General features: G+C 40.8%; 1 protein-coding gene across 1 annotated transcript in view; it reads right to left on the bottom strand.

The window, feature by feature from the left end:
- LOC139748902 (DBH-like monooxygenase protein 1 homolog) overlaps positions 1-25,865 on the bottom strand; it is a 148,496-nt gene that overhangs the window by 31,233 nt on the left and 91,398 nt on the right. The window contains exon 11 of the mRNA XM_071662265.1: positions 11,515-11,654. Within this exon, the coding sequence (XP_071518366.1) occupies positions 11,515-11,654 (140 nt within the window). The remainder of the gene's footprint in view (positions 1-11,514; positions 11,655-25,865) is intronic.

Genomic DNA, 25,865 nt, shown 5'->3' with positions numbered 1-25,865 from the left:
TGGTTGCGAGGCGTGGGCTATGGATAGAATTGTGCGCAGGAGGATGGATGTGCTGGAAATGAGATGTTTGAGGACAATGTGTGGTGTGAGGTGGTTTGATCGAGTGAGTAACGTAAGGGTAAGAGAGATGTGTGGAAATAAAAAGAGCGTGGTTGAGAGAGCAGAAGAGGGTGTTTTGAAATGGTTTGGCCACATGGAGAGAATGAGTGAGGAAAGATTGACCAAGAGGATATATGTGTCGGAGGTGGAGGGAACGAGGAGAAGAGGGAGACCAAATTGGAGGTGGAAAGATGGAGAGAAAAAGATTTTGTGTGATTGGGGCCTGAACATGCAGGAGGGTGAAAGGAGGGCAAAGAATAGAGTGAATTGGAGCGATGTGGCATTTACCTCCCTAACAACCCCATCCATAAACAAATTAAGTAACCATGGAGACATCACACACCCCTGCCGCAAACCTACATTCACTGAGAACCAATCACTTTCCTCTCTTCCTCTATATATATATACGTATATATATATATATATATATATATATATATATATATATATATATATATATATATATATATATATATATATATATATATATATATATATGGGGTGTCTAAATATGTGTGGATGTAACCAAGATGTGAAAAAAGGAGAGATAGGTAGTATGTTTGAGGAAAGGAACCTGGATGTTTTGGCTCGCAGTGAAACGAAGCTCAAGGGTAAAGGGGAAGAGTGGTTTGGGAATGTCTGGGAAGTAAAGACAGGGGTTAGTGAGAGGACAAGAGCAAGGGAAGGAGTAACAGTACTCCTGAAACAAGAGTTGTGGGAGTATGTGATAGAATATAAGAAAGTAAATTCTCGATTAATATGGGTAAAACTGAAAGTTGATGGAGAGAGATGGGTGATTATTGGTGCATATGCACCTGGGCATGAGAAGAAAGATCATGAGAGGCAAGTGTTTAGGGAGCAGCTGAATGAGTGTGTCAGTGGTTTTGCTGCACGCGACAGGGTTATAGTGATGGGAGATTTGAATACAAAGGTGAGTAATGTGGCAGTTGAGGGAATAATAATTGGTATGCATGGGGTGTTCAGTGTTGTAAATGGAAATGGTGAAGAGCTTGTAGATTTATGTGCTGAAAAAGAACTGGTTTAAAAAGCGAGATATAAATAAGTATACGTATGTAAAGAGGAGAGATGGCCAGAGAGCGTTATTGGATTACGTGTTAATTGACAGGCGCGCGAAAGAGAGACTTTTGGATGTTAATGTGCTGAGAGGTTCAACTGGAGGAATGTCTGATCATTATCTTGTGGAGGCTAAGGTGAAGATTTGCATGGGTTTTCAGAAAAGAAGAGTGAATGTTGGGGTGAAGAGGGTGGTAAGAGTGGAAAAAGGTGAGAACAATGGAAGTAAGGGGAGTGGCGGAGGAATGGGATGTATTTAGGGAATCAGTGATGGATTGCACATAAGATGTTTGTGGCATGAGAAGCGTGGGAGGTGAGTTGATTAGAAAGGGTAGTGAGTGGTGGGATGAAGAAGTAAGATTATTAGTGAAAGAGAAGAGAGAGGCATTTGGACGATTTTTGCAGGGAAAAATGCAATTGAGTTTGAGATGTAAAAAAGAAAGAGACAGGAGGTCAAAAGAAAGGTGCAAGAGGTGAAAAAAAGGGCAAATGTGAGTTGGGGTGAGAGAGTATCATTAAATTTTAGGGAGAATAAAAAGTTGTTCTGGAAGGAGGTAAATTAAGTGCGTAAGACAAGGGAGCAAATGGGAACTTCAGTGAAGGGCGCAAATGGGGAGGTGATATATATACATATATATATATATATATATATATATATATATATAGAGAGAGAGAGAGAGAGAGAGAGAGAGAGAGAGAGAGAGAGAGAGATAGAGAGAGAGAGAGAGAGAGAGAGAGAGAGAGAGAGAGAGAGAGAGAGAGAGAGAGAGAGAGAGAGAGAGAGAGAGAGAGAGAGAGAGAGAGAGAGAGTGGCAGATATAGGGTGTTTTGGTCGAGGTGGTGTGCAAAGTGAGAGGGTTAGGGAAAATGATTTGGTAAACAGAGAAGAGGTAGTGAAAGCTTTGCGGAAGATGAAAGCCGGCAAGGCAGCAGGTTTGGATGGTATTGCAGTGGAATTTATTAAAAAAGGGGGTGACTGTATTGTTGACTGGTTGGTAAGGTTATTTAATGTATGTATGACTCATGGTGAGGTGCCTGAGGATTGGCGGAATGCGTGCATAGTGCCATTGTACAAAGGCAAAGGGGATAAGAGTGAGTGCTCAAATTACAGAGGTAGAAGTTTGTTGAGTATTCCTGGTAAATTATATGGGAGGGTATTGATTGAGAGGGTGAAGGCATGTACAGAGCATCAGATTGGGGAAGAGCAGTGTGGTTTCAGAAGTGGTAGAGGATGTGTGGATCAGGTGTTTGCTTTGAAGAATGTATGTGTGAAATACTTAGAAAAGCAAATGGATTTCTATGTAGCATTTATGGATCTGGAGAAGGCATATGATAGAGTTGATAGAGATGCTCTGTGGAAGGTATTAAGAATATATGGTGTGGGAGGAAAGTTGTTAGAAGCAGTGAAAAGTTTTTATCGAGGATGTAAGGCATGTGTACGTGTAGGAAGAGAGGAAAGTGATTGGTTCTCAGTGAATGTAGGTTTGCGGTAGGGGTGTGTGATGTCTCCATGGTTGTTTAATTTGTTTATGGATGGGGTTGTTAGGGAGGTAAATGCAAGAGCTTTGGAAAGAGGGGCAAGTATGAAGTCTGTTGGGGATGAGAGATCTTGGGAAGTGAGTCAGTTGTTGTTCGCTGATGATACAGCGCTGGTGGCTGATTCATGTGAGAAACTGCAGAAGCTGGTGACTGAGTTTGGTAAAGTGTGTGGAAGAAGAAAGTTAAGAGTAAATGTGAATAAGAGCAAGGTTATTAGGTACAGTAGGGTTGAAGGTCAAGTCAATTGGGAGGTGAGTTTGAATGGAGAAAAACTGGAGGAAGTGAAGTGTTTTAGATATCTGGGAGTGGATCTGGCAGCGGATGGAACCATGGAAGCGGAAGTGGATCATAGGGTGGGGGAGGGGGCGAAAATTCTGGGGGCCTTGAAGAATGTGTGGAAGTCGAGAACATTATCTCGGAAAGCAAAAATGGGTATGTTTGAAATAATAGTGGTTCCAACAATGTTGTATGGTTGCGAGGCGTGGGCTATGGATAGAGTTGTGCGCAGGAGGATGGATGTGCTGGAAATGAGATGTTTGAGGACAATGTGTGGTGTGAGGTGGTTTGATCGAGTGAGTAACGTAAGGGTAAGAGAGATGTGTGGAAATAAAAAGAGCGTGGTTGAGAGAGCAGAAGAGGGTGTTTTGAAGTGGTTTGGGCACATGGAGAGGATGAGTGAGGAAAGATTGACCAAGAGGATATATGTGTCGGAGGTGGAGGGAGCAAGGAGAAGAGGGAGACCAAATTGGAGGTGGAATGATGGAGTGAAAAAGATTTTGTGTGATCGGGGCCTGAACATGCAGGAGGGTGAAAGGCGGGCAAGGAATAGAGTGAATTGGATCGATGTGGTATACCGGGGTTGACGTGCTGTCAGTGGATTGAATCAAGGCATGTGAAGCGTCTGGGGTAAACCATGGAAAGCTGTGTAGGTATGTATATTTGCGTGTGTGGACGTATGTATATACATGTGTATGGGGGGGGTTGGGCCATTTCTTTCGTCTGTTTCCTTGCGCTACCTCGCAAACGCGGGAGACAGCGACAAAGTATAAAAAAAAAGAAAAAAAAAAAAAAAATATATATATATATATATATATATATATATATATATATATATATATATATATATATATATATATATATATATATATATATATATATATACATATATATATATATATATATATATATATATATATATATATATATGTTTTTTTTTTTTTTTTTTTTTTTTTTTATACTTTGTCGCTGTCTCCCGCGTTTGCGAGGTAGCGCAAGGAAACAGACGAAAGAAATGGCCCAACCCCCCCCCCCCATACACATCTACATACACACGTCCACACACGCAAATATACATACCTACACAGCTTTCCATGGTTTACCCCAGACGCTTCACATGCCTTGATTCAATCCACTGACAGCACGTCAACCCCTGTATACCACATGGCTCCAATTCACTCTATTCCTTGCCCTCCTTTCACCCTCCTGCATGTTCAGGCCCCGATCACACAAAATCTTTTTCACTCCATCTTTCCACCTCCAATTTGGTCTCCCTCTTCTCCTCGTTCCCTCCACCTCCGACACATATATCCTCTTGGTCAATCTTTCCTCACTCATTCTCTCCATGTGCCCAAACCATTTCAAAACACCCTCTTCTGCTCTCTCAACCACGCTCTTTTTATTTCCACACATCTCTCTTACCCTTACGTTACTTACTCGATCAAACCACCTCACACCACACATTGTCCTCAAACATCTCATTTCCAGCACATCCATCCTCCTGCGCACATCTCTATCCATAGCCCACGCCTCGCAACCATACAACATTGTTGGAACCACTATTCCTTCAAACATACCCATTTTTGCTTTCCGAGATAATGTTCTCGACTTCCACACATTTTTCAAGGCTCCCAAAATTTTCGCCCCCTCCCCCACCCTATGATCCACTTCCGCTTCCATGGTTCCATCCGCTGCCAGATCCACTCCCAGATATCTAAAACACTTCACTTCCTCCAGTTTTTCTCCATTCAAACTCACCTCCCAATTGACTTGACCCTCACCCCTACTGTACCTAATAACCTTGCTCTTATTCCCATTTACTCTTAACTTTCTTCTTCCACACACTTTACCAAACTCAGTCACCAGCTTCTGCAGTTTCTCACATGAATCAGCCACCAGTGCTGTATCATCAGCGAACAACAACTGACTCACTTCCCAAGCTCTCTCATCCCCAACAGACTTCATACTTGCCCCTCTTTCCAGGACTCTTGCATTTACCTCCCTAACAACCCCATCCATAAACAAATTAAACAACCATGGAGACATCACACACCCCTGCCGCAAACCTACATTCACTGAGAACCAATCACTTTCCTCTCTTCCTACACGTACACATGCCTTACATCCTCGATAAAAACTTTTCACTGCTTCTAACAACTTGCCTCCCACACCATATATTCTTAATACCTTCCACAGAGCATCTCTATCAACTCTATCATATGCCTTCTCCAGATCCATAAATGCTACATACAAATCCATTTGCTTTTCTAAGTATTTCTCACATACATTCTTCAAAGCAAACACCTGATCCACACATCCTCTACCACTTCTGAAACCGCACTGCTCTTCCCCAATCTGATGCTCTGTACATGCCTTCACCCTCTCAATCAATACCCTCCCATATAATTTACCAGGAATACTCAACAAACTTATACCTCTGTAATTTGAGCACTCACTCTTATCCCCTTTGCCTTTGTACAATGGCACTATGCACGCATTCCGCCAATCCTCAGGCACCTCACCATGAGTCATACATACATTAAATAACCTTACCAACCAGTCAACAATACAGTCACCCCCTTTTTTAATAAATTCCACTGCAATACCATCCAAACCTGCTGCCTTGCCGGCTTTCATCTTCCGCAAAGCTTTTACTACCTCTTCTCTGTTTACCAAATCATTTTCCCTAACCCTCTCACTTTGCACACCACCTCGACCAAAACACCCTATATCTGCCACTCTGTCATCAGACACATTCAACAAACCTTCAAAATACTCATTCCATCTCCTTCTCACATCACCGCTACTTGTTATCACCTCCCCATTTACGCCCTTCACTGAAGTTCCCATTTGCTCCCTTGTCTTACGCACCCTATTTACCTCCTTCCAGAACATCTTTTTATTCTCCCTAAAATTTACTGATAGTCTCTCACCCCAACTCTCATTTGCCCTTTTTTTCACCTCTTGCACCTTTCTCTTGACCTCCTGTCTCTTTCTTTTATACTTCTCCCACTCAATTGCATTTTTTCCCTGCAAAAATCGTCCAAATGCCTCTCTCTTCTCTTTCACTAATACTCTTACTTCTTCATCCCACCACTCACTACCCTTTCTAAACAGCCCACCTCCCACTCTTCTCATGCCACAAGCATCTTTTGCGCAATCCATCACTGATTCCCTAAATACATCCCATTCCTCCCCCACTCCCCTTACTTCCATTGTTCTCACCTTTTTCCATTCTGTACACAGTCTCTCCTGGTACTTCCCCACACAGGTCTCCTTCCCAAGCTCACTTACTCTCACCACCTTCTTCACCCCAACATTCACTCCTCTTTTCTGAAAACCCATACTAATCTTCACCTTAGCCTCCACAAGATAATGATCAGACATCCCTCCAGTTGCACCTCTCAGCACATTAACATCCAAAAGTCTCTCTTTCGCACGCCTGTCAATTAACACGTAATCCAATAACGCTTTCTGGCCATCTCTCCTACTTACATAAGTATACTTATGTATATCTCGCTTTTTAAACCAGGTATTCCCAATCATCAGTCCTTTTTCAGCACATAAATCTACAAGCTCTTCACCATTTCCATTTACAACACTGAACACCCCATGCATACCCATTATTCCCTCAACTGCCACATTACTCACCTATATATATATATATATATTACTCACCTATATATATATATATATATATATATATATATATATATATGGGGTAAACCATGGAAAGCTGTGTAGGTATGTATATTTGCGTGTGTGGACGTATGTATATACATGTGTATGGGGGTGGGTTGGGCCATTTCTTTCGTCTGTTTCCTTGCGCTACCTCGCAAACGCGGGAGACAGCGAATAAGCAAAAAAGAAAAAAAAAATATATATATATATATATATATATATATATATATATATATATATATATATATATATATATATATATATATATAAATATATATATATATATATATACATATATATATATATATACATATATATATATATATATATATATATATATATGTAGCATTTATGGATCTGGAGAAGGCATATGATAGAGTTGATAGAGATGCTCTGTGGAAGGTATTAAGAATATATGGTGTGGGAGGCAAGTTGTTAGAAGCAGTGAAAAGTTTTTATCGAGGATGTAAGGCATGTGTACGTGTAGGAAGAGAGGAAAGTGATTGGTTCTCAGTGAATGTAGGTTTGCGGCAGGGGTGTGTGATGTCTCCATGGTTGTTTAATTTGTTTATGGATGGGGTTGTTAGGGAGGTAAATGCAAGAGTTTTGGAAAGAGGGGCAAGTATGAAGTCTGTTGGGGATGAGAGAGCTTGGGAAGTGAGTCAGTTGTTGTTCGCTGATGATACAGCGCTGGTGGCTGATTCATGTGAGAAACTGCAGAAGCTGGTGACTGAGTTTGGTAAAGTGTGTGGAAGAAGAAAGTTAAGAGTAAATGTGAATAAGAGCAAGGTTATTAGGTACAGTAGGGTTGAGGGTCAAGTCAATTGGGAGGTGAGTTTGAATGGAGAAAAACTGGAGGAAGTGAAGTGTTTTAGATATCTGGGAGTGGATCTGTCAGCGGATGGAACCATGGAAGCGGAAGTGGATCATAGGGTGGGGGAGGGGGCGAAAATTTTGGGAGCCTTGAAAAATGTGTGGAAGTCGAGAACATTATCTCGGAAAGCAAAAATGGGTATGTTTGAAGGAATAGTGGTTCCAACAATGTTGTATGGTTGCGAGGCGTGGGCTATGGATAGAGTTGTGCGCAGGAGGATGGATGTGCTGGAAATGAGATGTTTGAGGACAATGTGTGGTGTGAGGTGGTTTGATCGAGTAAGTAACGTAAGGGTAAGAGAGATGTGTGGAAATAAAAAGAGCGTGGTTGAGAGAGCAGAAGAGGGTGTTTTGAAATGGTTTGGGCACATGGAGAGAATGAGTGAGGAAAGATTGACCAAGAGGATATATGTGTCGGAGGTGGAGGGAACGAGGAGAAGAGGGAGACCAAATTGGAGGTGGAAAGATGGAGTGAAAAAGATTTTGTGTGATCGGGGCCTGAACATGCAGGAGGGTGAAAGGAGGGCAAGGAATAGAGTGAATTGGAGCGATGTGGTATACAGGGGTTGACGTGCTGTCAGTGGATTGAATCAAGGCATGTGAAGCGTCTGGGGTAAACCATGGAAAGCTGTGTAGGTATGTATATTTGCGTGTGTGGACGTGTGTATGTACGTGTGTATGGGGGTTGGGCCATTTCTTTCGTCTGTTTCCTCGCGCTACCTCGCAAACGCGGGAGACAGCGACAAAGTAAAAAAAAAAAAAAAAAAAAAAAAAAAAAAAATATATATATATATATATATATATATATATATATATATATATATATATATATATATATATATATATATGAATATATAGTCCTTTTTTTATTTTTGCCGCTGTCTCCTGCGTTTGGGTGGTCGCGCATGGAAACAGAAGAAAGAAATGGCCCAACCCCCCCCATACACATGTATATGCATATACGTCCACACACGCAAATATACATACCTACACAGCTTTCCATGGTTTACCCCAGACGCTTCACATGCCCTGATTCAATCCACTGAGAACACGTCAACCCCGGTATAACACATCGATCCAATTCACTCTATTCCTTGCCCTCCTTTCACCCTCCTGCATGTTCAGGCCCCGATCACACAAAATCTTTTTCACTCCATCTTTCCACCTCCAATGTGGTCTCCCACTTCTCCTCGTTGCCTCCACCTCTGACATATATATCCTCTTGGTCAATCTTTCCTCACTCATTCTCTCCATGTGCCCCAACCATTTCAAAACGCCCTCTTCTGCTCTCTCAACCACGCTCTTTTTATTTCCACACATCTCTCCTACCCTTACGTTACTTACTCGATCAAACAACCTCACACCACACATTGTCCTCAAACATCTCATTTCCAGCACATCCACCCTCCTGCGCACACCCCTACCGCAAACCTACATTCACTGAGAACCAATCACTTTCCTCTCTTCCTACACGTACACAGGCCTTACATCCGCGATAAAAACTTTTCACTGCTTCTAACAACTTGCCTCCCACACCATATATTCTTAAAACCTTCCACAGAGCATCTCTATCAACTCTACCATATGCCTTCTCCAGATCCATAAATGCTACATACAAATCCATTCGTTTTTCTAAGTATTTCTCGCATACATTCTTAAAAGCAAACACCTTATCCACACATCCTCTACCACTTCTGAAACCACACTGCTATTCCCCAGTCTAATGCTCTGTACATGCCTTCACCCTCTCAATCAATACCCTCCCATATAATTTACCAGGAATACTCAACAAACTTACACCTCTGTAATTTGAGCACTCACTTTTATCCCCTTTGCCTTTGTACAATGGCACTATGCAAGCATTCCGCCAATCCTCAGGCACCTCACCATGAATCATACATACATCAAATAACCTTACCAACCAGTCAACAATACAGTCACCCTCTTTTTTAATAAATTCCACTGCAACACCATCCAAACCTGCTGCCTTGCCGGCTTTCATCTTCTGTAAAGCTTTTATTACCTCTTCTCTACTTACCAAATCATTTTCCCTAACCCTCCCACTTTGCACACCACCTCGACCAAAACACCCTACATCTGCCACTCTATCATCAAACACATTCAACAAACCTTCAAAATACTCACTCCATCTCCTTCTCACATCACCACTACTTGTTATCACCTCCCCATTAGCCCCCTTCACTGAAGTTCCCATTTGCTCCCTTGTCTTACGCACTTTATTTACCTCCTTCTAAAACATCTTTTTATTCTTCCTAAAATTTAATGATACTCTCTCACCCCAACTCTTATTTGCCCTCTTTTTCACCTCTTGCACCTTTCCCTTGACCTCCTGTCTCTTTCTTTTATACCTCTCCCACTCATTTGCAATTTTTCCCTGCAAAAATCGTCCAAATTTCTCTCTCCTCTCTTTCACTAATAATCTTACTTCTTCATCCAGCACTCACTACCTTTTCTAATCAACCCACCTCCCACGCTTCTCATGCCACAAGCATCTTTTGCGCAAGCCATCACTGCTTCCCTAAATATATCCCATTCCTCCCCCACTCCCCTTACTTCCATTGTTCTCACCTCTTTCCATTCTGTAATCAGTCTCTGCTGGTACTTCCTCACACAAGTCTCGTTCCCAAGATTTTGTGTGATCGGGGCCTGAACATGCAGGAGGGTGAAAGGAGGTCAAGGAATGGAGTGAATTGGAGCAATGTGGTATACCGGGGTTGACGTGCTGTCAGTGGATTGAATCAAGGCATGTGAAGCGTCTGGGGTAAACCATGGAAAGCTGTGTAGGTATGTATATTTGCGTGTGTGGGCGTATGTATATACATGTGTATGGGGGTGGGTTGGGCCATTTCTTTCGTCTGTTTCCTTGCGCTACCTCGCAAACGCGGGAGACAGCGACAAAGCAAAAAAAAAAAAAAAAAAAAAATATATATATATATATATATATATATATATATATATATATATATATATATATATATATATATATATACATATATATATATATATATATATATATATATATATATATATATATATATATATATATATATATATATATATATATATATATGTAAATACAAATATGTATATATAGGCCAGGCTTTAATTAAGATTTAAAGAGGTTAATGCAAGTAAAGAGAGTGGAAAGTATTTACGAAATTCAGAGAAATTGAAAAAAAACTTTCTTGTCAAATATTCTTTGTTACTGATGCTGGGAAAGGCGGGAGAGTATAGAGTTCAAAAGCCCTAAGGTAAAGGGAAAGAAAGTATCATAACGACTCAGTCCTTTAATCGCCAACGGCTACTTGGCAATAATGTTTAGCAGTAGCTTGCTGAGTATTGCATGGTCTACTTAGTGGTGTTGGCAGAGAAGAAACTAGTTTCTGGAAGCAAAATCTAAAGTATTACCTATAGAAGAGGAAATGTGAACAACATTGCGTTGTAGGGCAAGTGGATCAAGTTTTGAAGTTAGCCTGAGAGAGTTTAAACGTCAGACGTCTCTCGATTAAACTCTGTTTTGTAAGGATGCAGAGGTAGAAGAACAGTAGATATGTATCCAGTTATGCAGACAAAGTCGGATTAGTGCTTTCTATAAACGGAGCAAGTTTCGGCGGAAAGGAAATTTCGACATTTCAACAGGACTCCTATTTTCCTAGAGGTAGACTGAGCTATTTTTGTAAAAGATAGAGTGGATATTACTGTAATACCAAGTATGTTCTTGATTCGAGAGGTGGAATTACAGAACCGTCGAATGAGAGAGGAAAGTTGTATTTGCGACTATATGTAGAGCGTAGAGAGACGACGATTGAGGTGATCCTGCAAGCTCAACGGTTTAACTGAAACTACTTTGCAGTGTGAATGTTTCCTTCGTATACCCAAGTCTCTCACCATGAGGAGACCGCTACGGTGTTAAATACTACTGTTTACAAAGATAATAGCACCAAAACTTACTGTTTTTCTTCCATCTCTTCTATTCCAAGGCTCTTGTAGATGTTCTTTGGTTGAGGGATAGAGCCACACATTGTAACATTGACTCGTGGGTAGAAGGACATGTAGACGACACACATCTCCTCGTAGGTCCCCAAGCCACCCTATGGGATAAAAACATTTTAATGTGTGTTGTGGTCACTTCGTAGTCCCACAAGCCTTCGCAAGGGGTATATCTTTATACTGCACAAGTGCCTTAAAGTCGCAAATATAGATCCAATAATGGTGTTGTCACAGCTAACCTCAATGGTTCCTTGGCTAATTTCATAGCTATTTAGTCACCTTATGTAGTCAAGAATTTAACTGTACTAGAGTAATTACCTAGTTTCCTTGTTCTCCATGAGAGACAAGTCAGGTGAATATAATGAAATTATCTCCCTAAACCCCCCACTCTTTCCTAGTTGGGTTTTTGATGTGATACTATTACGGTATGGATTCCTAAGTCATAAAAAAGGTCATCTTACTGACGAGAAAATCATTTTATAAGTTCTGAAATGTTTGTAAACGAAGAGACCGATGTGAAGCAAGTCTCATACTGTCAAACAGTCATGTTACCCACACGATTGTTGCTAGGCAAGTTTCTACGACTTCTGATAAGAAAGTTATTCTGCTGATGTCAATATTCATTCTACAAGGTCCCCTTATTCCTCTCTGCCAGTGGTCTCAGGAAATTTCCTCTTTAAATATAGGATGGTTTTATTAATAGGTACCTTAGGGTAAAAGGAATTCACATCAAAGCTAAGGTGTTTATGATCAGGCAAAGTAATGTTTCTAACTTTGTTTACTAAAGCATCACATATATGTGGAGGAAATTGCCCAATCTCAGTCTTGCTTTGCCCCTGCCCTTGAAGACCTTCGTTGACTTAGTAGAGTTTTGTGTTTTTGATAGTGTTCTCCAAGGTGATGAAGGTAATTTCTATAGACATGCCTCTTTTATTGATTTATTTATGGAATGTTTTGAGGCTCATATTCTAACTTCAATCAATAATCATCCGAAAGTCTGGTTGGGATACGTGGATGATGTGTGGTCCTTGTGGCCATCCTCCCAATATTGTCATGTTTACTGTATGAATTACATAAGATCCTTCCCACCATCTAATTCAAGAGTGAATGAGAAAAAGAAGCAAATTGCCCTTTCTTGATGCGCTGATAACTAGAGAACCTGATCGTTTGTCCTTTAAGATATACAGGAAGCCTGCCAACTCGAGAACTTATTCATTATTTCTAAGTACATGATTCTTCTATAAGAATGTCTGTAGCTGTCTGTGATTCTAAGGCTTGGTAGACGAATGCAGTAATATAAGACGTACCTTTAGTCAGTTATATCATCCCAAGTGGTTTGTGAACAAAGCTTACTGGAAATCTAGGAAGACGTTTTATGCTTTTTGTAACAAAAGTGTAACAGTTGAAGATAAGATTAGATATCGATTTCAGCCCTATTCTCGCAACTCACCCCATCTAAGACTTTAAAAACAGAAAAAGTGCTTGTAATGCCACTCTCCAGTACATAGCGCTGTCAGTAAGAACTTCATGAATAGTGGGCCAAATCATGCAACAATTGAGAGTTTTTACGCGGTCAAATGCAAGGCATATAAAGACATACATGTACATAGGCCAGACCGGAAAAACTGTAACGGAAAGGTGTTATTGGCACCGTCACGCAATACGTAGGAATGACCAAAAAAATGCGATCGCTAAACACTGTCACGAAGGTGATCACCCCATAGATCTTCAAAATCCCGCTACTCTATATCATTTGCTGATTATGCCACGCGCAACGTTATTGAATCTGTCTTAATCAATTATACTAAGAACTTCAAATTGTCCCCAGGCAACATTAAAGCCCATCCAATCATTACCAAATCATTATGACTGAATTGATGAAACGCGAGAACAAAAATGTTGTCTAAGACACACAGCTACCCTAATCAACCAGGCAGCATAAAGCCCGTTAATCACTATTACCTTTAACTTTTACTGTCGGTCAAACCAGTGTGTTGTCTGTACTGGTAGCGGCTAGACGGCGATGCCCTGTTGTGATGTTGAGATTTAGATAACTTTGGTAAATACAGGCACCTGGTGAAGTGGATTGTCTCTACGAAGCATATGCCACACATATATGAAAATATCATGTTAAGTAAAATTATAAGAACTACTGAAGGGGGATTTCAACTTCATAACTTTCATAGGAAGAGTGTTTAAGGAAAGAAACCTGGAGGCTCTGGCTCTCAGTGAAATAAGCTCAAGGGTGAAGAGAAACAGTGGTTTGGGAAAGTCTTGGGAGTACAGTCAGGCGTTGGTGAGAGGACAAGAGCTACGGAAGGAGTAGCACTGCTGAAGCAGTTGTGGGAGTATGTGATAGAGTGTAAGAAAGTAAATTCTAGATTTTTGCGGGTAAAAACTGAAAGTGGATGGAAAGAGATGGGTGATTATTAGTACTTATGCACCTAGTCATGAGAAGAAAGATCATGAGAGGCAAGTGGTTTTGGAGTAGAGAAGTGAGTGTGTCAGCAGCTTTTATGCATGAGACCGGGTTATAGTGATGGGTGATTTAAATGCGAAGATGAGTAACATGGCAGTTGAGGGTATTATTGGTGTACATGAGGTTGTCAGTGTTGTGAATGGAAGTGGTGAAGAGCTTATGGATTTGTGTACTGAAAAAAGACGTGATTGGGAATACCTGATTTAAAAACAGAGATATACATAAGAATACGTAAGTGAGTAGGAGAGATGGTCAAAGAGCATTATTAGATTACGTGTTGATTGATTGGCGAGTGAAAGAGAGACTTGTAGATGTTAATGTGCTGAGAGGGGCAGTTGGAGAGATGTTTGATCACTATCTTCCGCAGGCAAAAGTAAAGATTTGTAGAGATTTTGAAAAAAGAAGAGAGCATGTTAGGGAGAAGAGAGTATTGAGAGTAAGTGAGCTTGGAAAGGAGACTTATGTTCAAAGTTAACCGGAGAGATTGAATGTAGATTGACAAAAGGTGAGAGCAAATGACATGAGGGCAGCGGGTGAGGAATGGGATGTATTTAGGGAACCAGTAATGGCTTGCGCAAAAAATGCATGTGGCATGAGAAAGGTGGGAGGAGGGCACATTTGAAAAAGTGAGTGGTAGAATGAAAAAGTAAGTTGTAGGTGAAAGAAAAAAGACAAGGGTTTGGACGATACTTGCAAGGAAGGAGTGCAAATGACTGGAAGATAAAAGAAAGCGGCAGAAGGTCAAGAGAATGGTGCAAGGGTTGAAAAAGAGGGCAAATGAAAAATAGGGAATAAAGAGATGTTATAGAAAGAGGTAAATAACGTGAGTAAGATAAGAGAACAAATTGGAAAACCGGTTAATGGGGCGAGTTGGGAAGTGATAACAGGCAGTGATGAAGTGAAAAAGAAATGGAGTGAATATATGGAAGGTTTGTTGAATGTGCTTGATGACATAGTGGCAAATATAGGGTGTTTTGGTCGGGGTGATGTGCAAAGTGAGAGGGGTCAAGGAGAATGGTTTGGTTAAAGAGAAGAGGCAGTGAAAGTTTTGCGGAGCATGAAATCCGGCAAGACGGCGGGTTTGGATAGTATTGCATATGAATTTTTTAAGAAAGGGTGTGAGTGTCTTATTGATTGGTTGGTAAGGATATTTAGTGTATATATGGATCATGCTGAAGTGCCTGAGAATTAGCGAAATGCATGCATAGTGCCAATGAACAAAGATAAAGGAAAACAGGAGACTGCTCAAACTTAAGAGGCTTAACTTTGTTGAGTATTCCGGAGAAATTATATGAGAGGGTACTGACAGAGGAGGAAGGCATGTACAGTGCATCAGACTAGGGAAGACCTGCGTGGTTTCAGAAGTGATAGAGGATGTGTGGTTCAGGTGTTAGCTTTGAAGAATGTGTTTCAAAAATAACTAGAAGAGCATATGGATTTGTATGCAGCATTTATGGATCTAAATAAAAGTACCCTAGATCTTTCAAAGATAAATCCCTTAAGTTAGCAAGGAAATCATTTTATAGAGTACAACCTACACCTCCCATACATATGTATTTGTATATATATGTATATATATATATATATATATATATATATATATATATATATATATATATATATATATATATATATATATATATATATATATATATATATATATATATATATATATATATATATATATTATTTATTTATTTTGCTTTGTCGCTGTCTCCCGCGTTAGCGAGGTAGCGCAAGGAAACAGACGAAAGAATGGCCCAAACAGCCCATATACACATGTATATACATACATGTCCACACACGCACAATGTACATAACTATACATCCCAATGTACACATATATATACACACACAGAGACATATACATATATACACATTTACATAATTCATACTGTCTGCCTTTACTTGTTCCCATCGCCACCTCGCCACACATGGAATAACAACCCCCTCCCCCCTCATGTATGCGAGGTAGCTAGGAAAAACACCAAAGGCCCCATTCGTTCACACTCAGTCTCTAGCTGTCATGTGATAATGCACCGAAACCACAGCTCCCTTTCCACATCCAGGCTCCACACAACTTTCCATGGTTTACCCCAGACGCTTCACATGCCCTGGTTCAATCCATTGACAGCACGTCGACCCTGGTATACCACATCGTTCCAATTCACTCTATTCCTTGCACGCCTTTCACCCTCCTGCATGTTCAGGCCCCGATCACTCAAAATCATTTTCACTCCATCTTTCCACCTCCAATTTGGTCTCCCACTTCTCCTCGTTCCCTCCACCTCCGACACATATATCCTCTTGGTCAATCTTTCCCCACTCATTCTCTCCATGTGACCAAACCATTTCTAAACACCCTCTTCTGCTCTCTCAACCACACTCTTTTTATTTCCACACATCTCTCTCACCCTTACATTACTTACTCGATCAAACCACCTCACACCACATATTGTCCTCAAACATCTCATTTCCAGCACAACCACCCTCCTGCGCACAACTCTATCCATAGCCCACGCCTCGCAACCATACAACATTGTTGGAACCACTATTCCTTCAAACATACCCATTTTTGCTTTCCGAGATAATGTTCTCGACTTCCAAACATTCTTCAAGGCTCCCAAGGCATCCGCTGCCAGATCCAATTCCAGATATCTAAAACACTTCACTTCCTCCAGCTTTTCTCCATTGAAACTTACCTCCCATTTGACTTGACCCTCAACCCTACTGTACCTAATAACCTTGCTCTTATTCACATTTACTCTTAACTTTCTTCTTTCACACACTTTACCAAACTCGGTCACCAGCTTCTGCAGTTTCTTACATGAATCAGCCACCAGCGATGTATCATCAGCGAACAACAACTGACTCACTTCCCAAGCTCTCTCATCCACAACAGACTGCATACTTGCCCCTCTTTCCAAAACTCTTGCATTCACCTCCCTAACAACCCCATCCATAAACAAATTAAACAACCATGGAGACATCACACAGCCCTGCCGCAAACCTATATTCACTGAGAACCAATCACTTTCCTCTCTTCCTACACGTACACATGCCTTACATCCTCGATAAAAACTTTTCACTGCTTCTAACAACTTGCCTCCCACACTATATATTCTTAAAACCTTCCACAGAGCATCTCTATCAACTCTATCATATGCCTTCTCCAGATCCATAAATGCTACATACAAGTCCATTTGTTAGCGGTTTTGATGCACGAGACCGGGTTATAGTGATGGGTGATTTGAATGCAAAGGTGAGTAATGTGGCAGTTGAGGGAATAATTGGTATGCATGGGGTGTTCAGTGTTGTAAATGGAAATGGTGAAGAGCTTGTAGATTTATGTGCTGAAAAAGGACTGATGATTGGGAATACCTGGTTTAAAAAGCGAGATATACATAAGTATACTTATGTAAGTAGGAGAGATGGCCAGAGAGCGTTATTGGATTACGTGTTAATTGACAGGCGTGCGAAAGAGAGACTTTTGGATGTCAATGTGCTGAGAGGTGCAACTGGAGGGATGTCTGATCATTATCTTGTGGAGGCTAAGGTGAAGATTAGTATGGGTTTTCAGAAAAGAAGAGCGAATGTTGGGGTGAAGAAGGTGGTGAGAGTAAGTGAGCTTGGGAAGGAGACCTGTGTGAGGAAGTATCAGGAGAGACTGTGTACAGAATGGAAAAATGTGAGAACAATGGAAGTAAGGGGAGTGGGGGAGGAATGGGATGTATTTAGGGAATCAGTGATGGATTGCGCAAAAGATGCCTGTGGCATGAGAAGAGTGGGAGGTGGGCTGTTTAGAAAGGGTAGTGAGTGGTGGGATGAAGAAGTAAGAGTATTAGTGAAAGAGAAGAGAGAGGCATTTGGACGATTTTTGCAGGGAAAAAATGCAATTGAGTGGGAGAAGTATAAAAGAAAGAGACAGGAGGTCAAGAGAAAGGTGCAAGAGGTGAAAAAAAGGGCAAATGAGAGTTGGGGTGAGAGACTATCAGTAAATTTTAGGGAGAATAAAAAGATGTTCTGGAAGGAGGTAAATAGGGTGCGTAAGACAAGGGAGCAAATGGGAACTTCAGTGAAGGGCGTAAATGGGGAGGTGATAACAAGTAGTGGTGATGTGAGAAGGAGATGGAATGAGTATTTTGAAGGTTTGTTGAATGTGTCTGATGACAGAGTGGCAGATATAGGGTGTTTGGGTCGAGGTGGTGTGCAAAGTGAGAGGGTTAGGGAAAATGATTTGGTAAACAGAGAAGAGGTAGTAAAAGCTTTGCGGAATATGAAAGCCGGCAAGACAGCAGGTTTGGATGGTATTGCAGTGGAATTTATTAAAAAAGGGGGTGACTGTATTGTTGACTGGTTGGTAAGGTTATTTAATGTATGTATGACTCATGGTGAGGTGCCTGAGGATTGGCGGAATGCGTGCATAGTGCCATTGTACAAAGGCAAAGGGGATAAGAGTGAGTGCTCAAATTACAGAGGTATAAGTTTGTTGAGTATTCCTGGTAAATTATATGGGAGGGTATTGATTGAGAGGGTGAAGGCATGTACAGAGCATCAGATTGGGGAAGAGCAGTGTGGTTTCAGAAGTGGTAGAGGATGTGTGGATCAGGTGTTTGCTTTGAAGAATGTATGTGAGAAATACTTAGAAAAGCAAATGGATTTGTATGTAGCATTTATGGATCTGGAGAAGGCATATGATAGAGTTGATAGAGATGCTCTGTGGAAGGTATTAAGAATATATGGTGTGGGAGGCAAGTTGTTAGAAGCAGTGAAAAGTTTTTATCGAGGATGTAAGGCGTGTGTACGTGTAGGAAGAGAGGAAAGTGATTGGCTCTCAGTGAATGTAGGATTGCGGCAGGGGTGTGTGATGTCTCCATGGTTGTTTAATTTGTTTATGGATGGGGTTGTTAGGGAGGTAAATGCAAGAGTCCTGGAAAGAGGGGCAAGTATGAAGTCTGTTGGGGATGAGAGAGCTTGGGAAGTGAGTCAGTTGTTGTTCGCTGATGATACAGCACTGGTGGCTGATTCATGTGAGAAACTGCAGAAGCTGGTGACTGAGTTTGGTAAAGTGTGTGGAAGAAGAAAGTTAAGAGTAAATGTGAATAAGAGCAAGGTTATTAGGTACAGTAGGGTTGAGGGTCAAGTCAATTGGGAGGTGAGTTTGAATGGAGAAAAACTGGAGGAAGTGAAGTGTTTTAGATATCTGGGAGTGGATCTGCAAGCGGATGGAACCATGGAAGCGGAAGTGGATCATAGGGTGGGGGAGGGAGCGAAAATTTTGGGAGCCTTGAAAAATGTGTGGAAGTCGAGAACATTATCCCGGAAAGCAAAAATGGGTATGTTTGAAGGAATAGTAGTTCCAACAATGTTGTATGGTTGCGAGGCGTGGGCTATGGATAGAGTTGTGCGCAGGAGGATGGATGTGCTGGAAATGAGATGTTTGAGGACAATGTGTGGTGTGAGGTGGTTTGATCGAGTAAGTAACGTAAGGGTAAGAGAGATGTGTGGAAATAAAAAGAGCGTGGTTGAGAGAGCAGAAGAGGGTGTTTTGAAATGGTTTGGGCACATGGAGAGAATGAGTGAGGAAAGATTGACCAAGAGGATATATGTGTCGGAGGTGAAGGGAACGAGGAGAAGAGGGAGACCAAATTGGAGGTGGAAAGATGGAGTGAAAAGGATTTTGTGTGATCGGGGCCTGAACATGCAGGAGGGTGAAAGGAGGGCAAGGAATAGAGTGAATTGGAGCGATGTGGTATACAGGGGTTGACGTGCTGTCAGTGGATTGAATCAGGGCATGTGGAGCGTCCGGGGTGGGCCGTGGAGGGCTGTGTGGGTATGTATATTTGCGTGTCTGGACGTGTGTATGTACATGTGTATGGGGGGGGGGGGGTTGGGCCATTTCTTTCGTCTGTTTCCTTGCGCTACCTCGCAAACGCGGGAGACAGCGACAAAGTATAAAAAAAAAAAAAAAAAAAAAAAAAAAATATATATATATATATATATATATCATACAAACCTCCAACAGCCAGGATCGAACCTGGGACCCCTTGTGCAAGAGGCAGGCATGCTAACCGCTAGGCTAAGGGACTGTATAATAGGAAACAACTATTCGAAATACTAAGCACTCGAAAAGGTTCTTGGTGTCAATGGGAGGTTTTGGCTCAGCTCTATAAAATGATTTCTTTGCTAACTTGAGGGATTTATCAATGAAAGATCTAGGGTACTTTAACTAAGATCCAATAGAATATATCTTCTCGAACTCATCATCAATAAACTCGACTGCAAATACGTAATGCCTTAAGGAACATAGATTGAAATTATGATGATTTAACTCTATGTTCAGATGAGTAATAATGGATATATGAGCTTACATTGGTGGGTTTTGTTTATATGCTAAACTTAAACTTGTCTTCTTGCCTATTGATCATGCAATCTAAAAATGGTAACATACCATTATTTTCAATTTCTACGGTAAGTTTGATGGAAGGTGCTAAATTGTAAAGTAAGGGGAGAAATATTTGTAAATTTTCATTTGTTGGCCAAACACAAAGAACATCATGTACATACCTAAACCAAATTCCATTAGAAGGTAAGATATCCTTTAGTAATTTTGTTTCAAAAAATTCCATATAAAGATTGCTTAGTACAGGTGAAAGAGGGTTACCCATTGCCATACCAAATTCTTGAGCATAATAATCTCCATTTAATTGAAATACACAGTCTTTTATACGCAATTCTATCAGTTCAATGAAAACAGACTTTGAAACAGGTAAATGAATATCATCCAAGACATCAAATAAATATTCTAAAAGGTCATCAACTGGAACTTTAGTGAAAAGTGAGGAAACATCAAAGCTAACTAGTTTGAAATCACAATTAACATTGATATTGTTTAGCTTGATATTGTTCACGATATTAGAATTTGATACGATACCCACTAAAGAGCTTAATAAAGAAACTAACCATTTTGACAATTTATCTGTGATGGAGCCTACTGAGCTCACTATAGGTCTTGCTGGAAAATTGTCTTTAGCAACAATAATACTATGAAGAATATCTTAATCAGGAATTGACCAGAAAATTCTCTTGGATGCATATATAAAGTGCCTTGTGGAAATAATGATAAATTTTATGTTGGTCAGACTGGTAAGGATCTTTCTGTTAGACTTAAGTAATATAAATGTCGTATAAGAACGGGACAAGAATCAAATGCCTTGTTTAATCACGTTAAAAACTATGATCATTGTACTGACTGGCATAATGCCATCTCAGTTATTAACTCTAACTCTATTACCAAAAGAAATATAAGTGAATCTTCTGTTATTGAATACACAAAGAATTATAATCTTAATATTAGTGATGGTCTATACAAATTAGAGAACCTTATTGTTGATAGAATTTTTAAAATGATAAGTTTATGAACGCTCGTTGTATGTTTTGGACATCGAATGTTTAACAAATGGCGTCCTAGCTTCGTGTCTTCGATGTATAGCAACTAACTTTTATTTCTTCCTTGTATCTCGCCGGGTGATGTGATTATTACACGAAAGTGCACTTGGGAACTTATCGTGTTTCATTTTCCCCATGGACTCAAAGAAATATATAGATATATATATATATATATATATATATATATATATATATATATATATATATATATATATATATATATATATATATATATATATATATATATTTATATATATATATATATATATATATATATATATATATATATATATGGTATACATGGGGTGTTCAGTGTTGTAAATGGAAATGGTGAAGAGCTTGTAGATGTATGTGCTGAAAAAGGACTGGTGATTGGGAATACCTGGTTTAAAAAGCGAGATATACGTAAGTATACGTATGTAAATAGGAGAGATGGCCAGAGAGCGTTATTGGATTACGTGTTAATTGACAAACGCGCGAAAGAGAGACTTTTGGATGTAAATGTGCTGAGAGGTGCAACTGGAGGGATGTCTGATCATTATCTTGTGGAGGCTAAGGTGAAGATTTGTATGGGTTTTCAGAAAAGAAGAGTGAATGTTGGGGTGAAGAGGGTGGTGAGAGTAAGTGAGCTTGGGAAGGAGACTTGTGTGAGGAAGTACCAGGAGAGACTGAGTACAGGATGGAAAAAGGTGAGAACAATGGAAGAAGAGGAGTGGGGGAGGAATGGAATGTATTTAGGGAATCAGTGACGGATTGCGCAAAAGATGCTTGTGGCATGAGAAGAGTGGTAGGTAGGTTGATTAGAAAGGGTAGTGAGTGGTGGGATAAAGAAGTAAGATTATTAGTGAAAGAGAAGAGAGAGGCATTTGGACGATTTTTGCAAGGAAAAAATGCAATTGAGTGGGAGATGTATAAAAGAAAGAGACAGGAGGTCAAGAGAAAGGTGTAAGAGGTGAAAAAGAGGGCAAATGAGAGTTGGGGTGAGAGAGTATCATTAAATTTTAGGGAGAATAAAAAGATGTTCTGGAAGGAGATAAAATAAAGTGCGTAAGACAAGGGAGCAAATAGGAACTTCAGTGAAGGGCGCAAATGGGGAGGTGATAACAAGTAGTGGTGATGTGAGAAGGAGATGGCGTGAGTATTTTGAAGGCTTGTTGAATGTGTTTGATGATAGAGTGGCAGATATAGGATGTTTTGGTCGAGGTGGTGTGCAAAGTGAGAGGGTTAGGGAAAATTATTTGGTAAACTGAGAAGAGGTAGTAAAAGCTTTGCGGAAGATGAAAGCCGGCAAGGCAGCAGGTTTGGATGGTATTGCAGTGGAATTTATTATAAAAGGAGGTGACTGTATTATTGACTGGTTGGTAAGGTTATTTAATGTATGTATGACTCATGGTGAGGTGCCTGAGGATTGGCGGAATGCGTGCATAGTGCCATTGTACAAAGGCAAAGGGGATAAGAGTGAGTGCTCAAATTACAGAGGTATAAATTTGTTCAGTATTCCTGGTAAATTATATGGGAGAGTATTGATTGAGAGGGTGAAGGCATGTACAAAGCATCAGATTGGGGAAGAGCAGTGTAGTTTCAGAAGTGGTAGAGGATGTGTGGATCAGGTGTTTGCTTTGAAGAATGTATGTGAGAAATACTTAGAAAAGCAAATGGATTTGTATGTAGCATTTATGGATCTGGAGAAGGCATATGATAGAGTTGATAGAGATGCTCTGTGGAAGGTATTAAGAATATATGGTGTGGGAGGCAAGTTGTTAGAAGCAGTGAAAAGTTTTTATCGAGGATGTAAGGCATGTGTACGTGTAGGAAGAGAGGAAAGTGATTGGTTCTCAGTGAATGTAGGTTTGCGGCAGGGGTGTGTGATGTCTCCATGGTTGTTTAATTTGTTTATGGATGGGGTTGTTAGGGAGGTGAATGCAAGAGTTTTGGAAAGAGGGGCAAGTATGAAGTCTGTTGGGGATGAGAGAGCTTGGGAAGTGAGTCAGTTGTTGTTCGCTGATGATACAGCGCTGGTGGCTGATTCATGTGAGAAACTGCAGAAGCTGGTGACTGAGTTTGGTAAAGTGTGTGAAAGAAGAAAGTTAAGAGTAAATGTGAATAAGAGCAAGGTTATTAGGTACAGTAGGGTTGAGGGTCAAGTCAATTGGGAGGTGAATTTGAATGGAGAAAAACTGGAGGAAGTGAAGTGTTTTAGATATCTGGGAGTGGATCTGGCAGCGGATGGAACCATGGAAGCGGAAGTGGATCATAGGGTGGGGAGGGGGCGAAAATTCTGGGAGCCTTGAAGAATGTGTGGAAGTCGAGAACATTATCTCGGAAAGCAAAAATGGGTATGTTTGAAGGAATAGTGGTTCCAACAATGTTGTATGGTTGCGAGGCGTGGGCTATGGATAGAGTTGTGCGCAGGAGGATGGATGTGCTGGAAATGAGATGTTTGAGGACAATGTGTAGTGTGAGGTGGTTTGATCGAGTAAGTAACGTAAGGGTAAGAGAGATGTGTTGAAATAAAAAGAGCGTGGTTGAGAGAGCAGAAGAGGGTGTTTTGAAATGGTTGGGGCACATGGAGAGAATGAGTGAGGAAAGATTGACCAAGAGGATATATGTGTCGGAGGTGGAGGGAACGAGGAGAAGAGGAAGACCAAATTGGAGGTGGAAAGATGGAGTGAAAAAGATTTTGTGTGATCGGGGCCTGAACATGCAGGAGGGTGAAAGGAGGGCAAGGAATAGAGTGAATTGGAGCGATGTGGTATACCGGGGTTGACGTGCTGTTAGTGGATTGAATCAGGGCATGTGAAGCGTCTGGGGTAAACCATGGAAAGCTGTGTAGGTATGTATATTTGCGTGTGTGGACTTATGTATATACATGTGTATGGGGGTGGGTTGGGCCATTTCTTTCGTCTGTTTCCTTGCGCTACCTCGCAAACGCGGGAGACAGCGACAAAGCAAAAAAAAAAAAAAATATATATATATATATATATATATATATATATATATATATATATATATATATATATATATATATTTCAATAACATTTTCTTTTATTTTGCTTTGTTGCTGTCTCCCGCGTTAGCGAGGTAGCGCAAGGAAACAGACGAAAGAATCGCCCAACCACCCACATACACACGTATATACATACACGTCCACACACGCAAATATATATACCTATACATCTCAATGTATACATATATATACACACACAGACATATACATATATACACATGTACATAATTCATACTGTCTGCCTTTATTTGTTCCTATCGCCACCTCGCAAGACATGTAATAACAACCCCCTCCCCCCTCATGTGTGCGAGGTAGCGCTAGGAAAAGACAGCAAAGGCAACATTCGTTCACACTCAATCTCTAGCTGTCATGTAATAATACACCGAAAACACAGGTCCCTTTCCACATCCAGGCCCCAGAGAACTTTCCATGGTTTACCCCAGACGCTTCACATGCCCTGGTTCAATCCATTGACAGCACGTCGACCCGGGTATACCACATCCTTCCGATTCACTCTATTCCTCGCACGCCTTTCGCCCTCCTGCATGTTCAGGCCCCGATCACTCAAAATCTCATTCATTCCATCTTTCAACCTCCAATTTGGTCTCCCACTTTCTCATTCCCTCCACCTCTGACACATGTATCCTATTGGTCAATCTTTCCTCACTCATTCTCTCCATGTGACCAAACCATTTCAAAACACAATCTTCGGCTCTCTCAACCACACTCTTTTTATTTCCACACATCTCTCTTACCCTTACATTACTTACTCGATCAAACCACCTCACACCACATATTGTCCTCAAACATCTCATTTCCAGCACTTCCACCCTCCTACACACAACTCTATCCATAGCCCACGCCTCGCAACCATACAACATTGCTGGAACCACTATTCCTTCAAACATACCTATTTTTGCTTTCCGAGATAAAGTTCTCGAATTCCACACATTCTTCAAGGCTCCCAGAATTTTCGCCCCCTCCCCCACCCTATGATTCACTTCCGATTCCATGGTTCCATCCGCTGCCAGATCCACTCCCAGATATCTAAAACACTTTACTTCCTCCAGTTTTTCGCCATTCAAACTTACCTCCCAATTGATTTGACCCTCAACCCTACTATACATAACAACCTTGCTCTTATTCACATTTACTTTTAACTTTCTTTCACACACTTTACCAAACTCAGTCACCAGCTTCTACAGTTTCTCACATGAATCAACCATCAGCGCTGTATCATCAGCGAACAACAACTGACTCACTTCCCAAGCTCACTCATCCACAACAGACTGCATACTTGCCCCACTTTCCAAAGCTCTTGCATTCACCTCCCTAACATCCCCATCCATAAACAAATTAAACGACCATGGAGAAATC

The sequence above is a fragment of the Panulirus ornatus genome, chromosome 6, assembly GCF_036320965.1.
Source record: "Panulirus ornatus isolate Po-2019 chromosome 6, ASM3632096v1, whole genome shotgun sequence".
Taxonomy (NCBI): Eukaryota; Metazoa; Arthropoda; class Malacostraca; order Decapoda; family Palinuridae; genus Panulirus; species Panulirus ornatus.
This window is presented reverse-complemented; position numbering and strand designations above follow the sequence as displayed.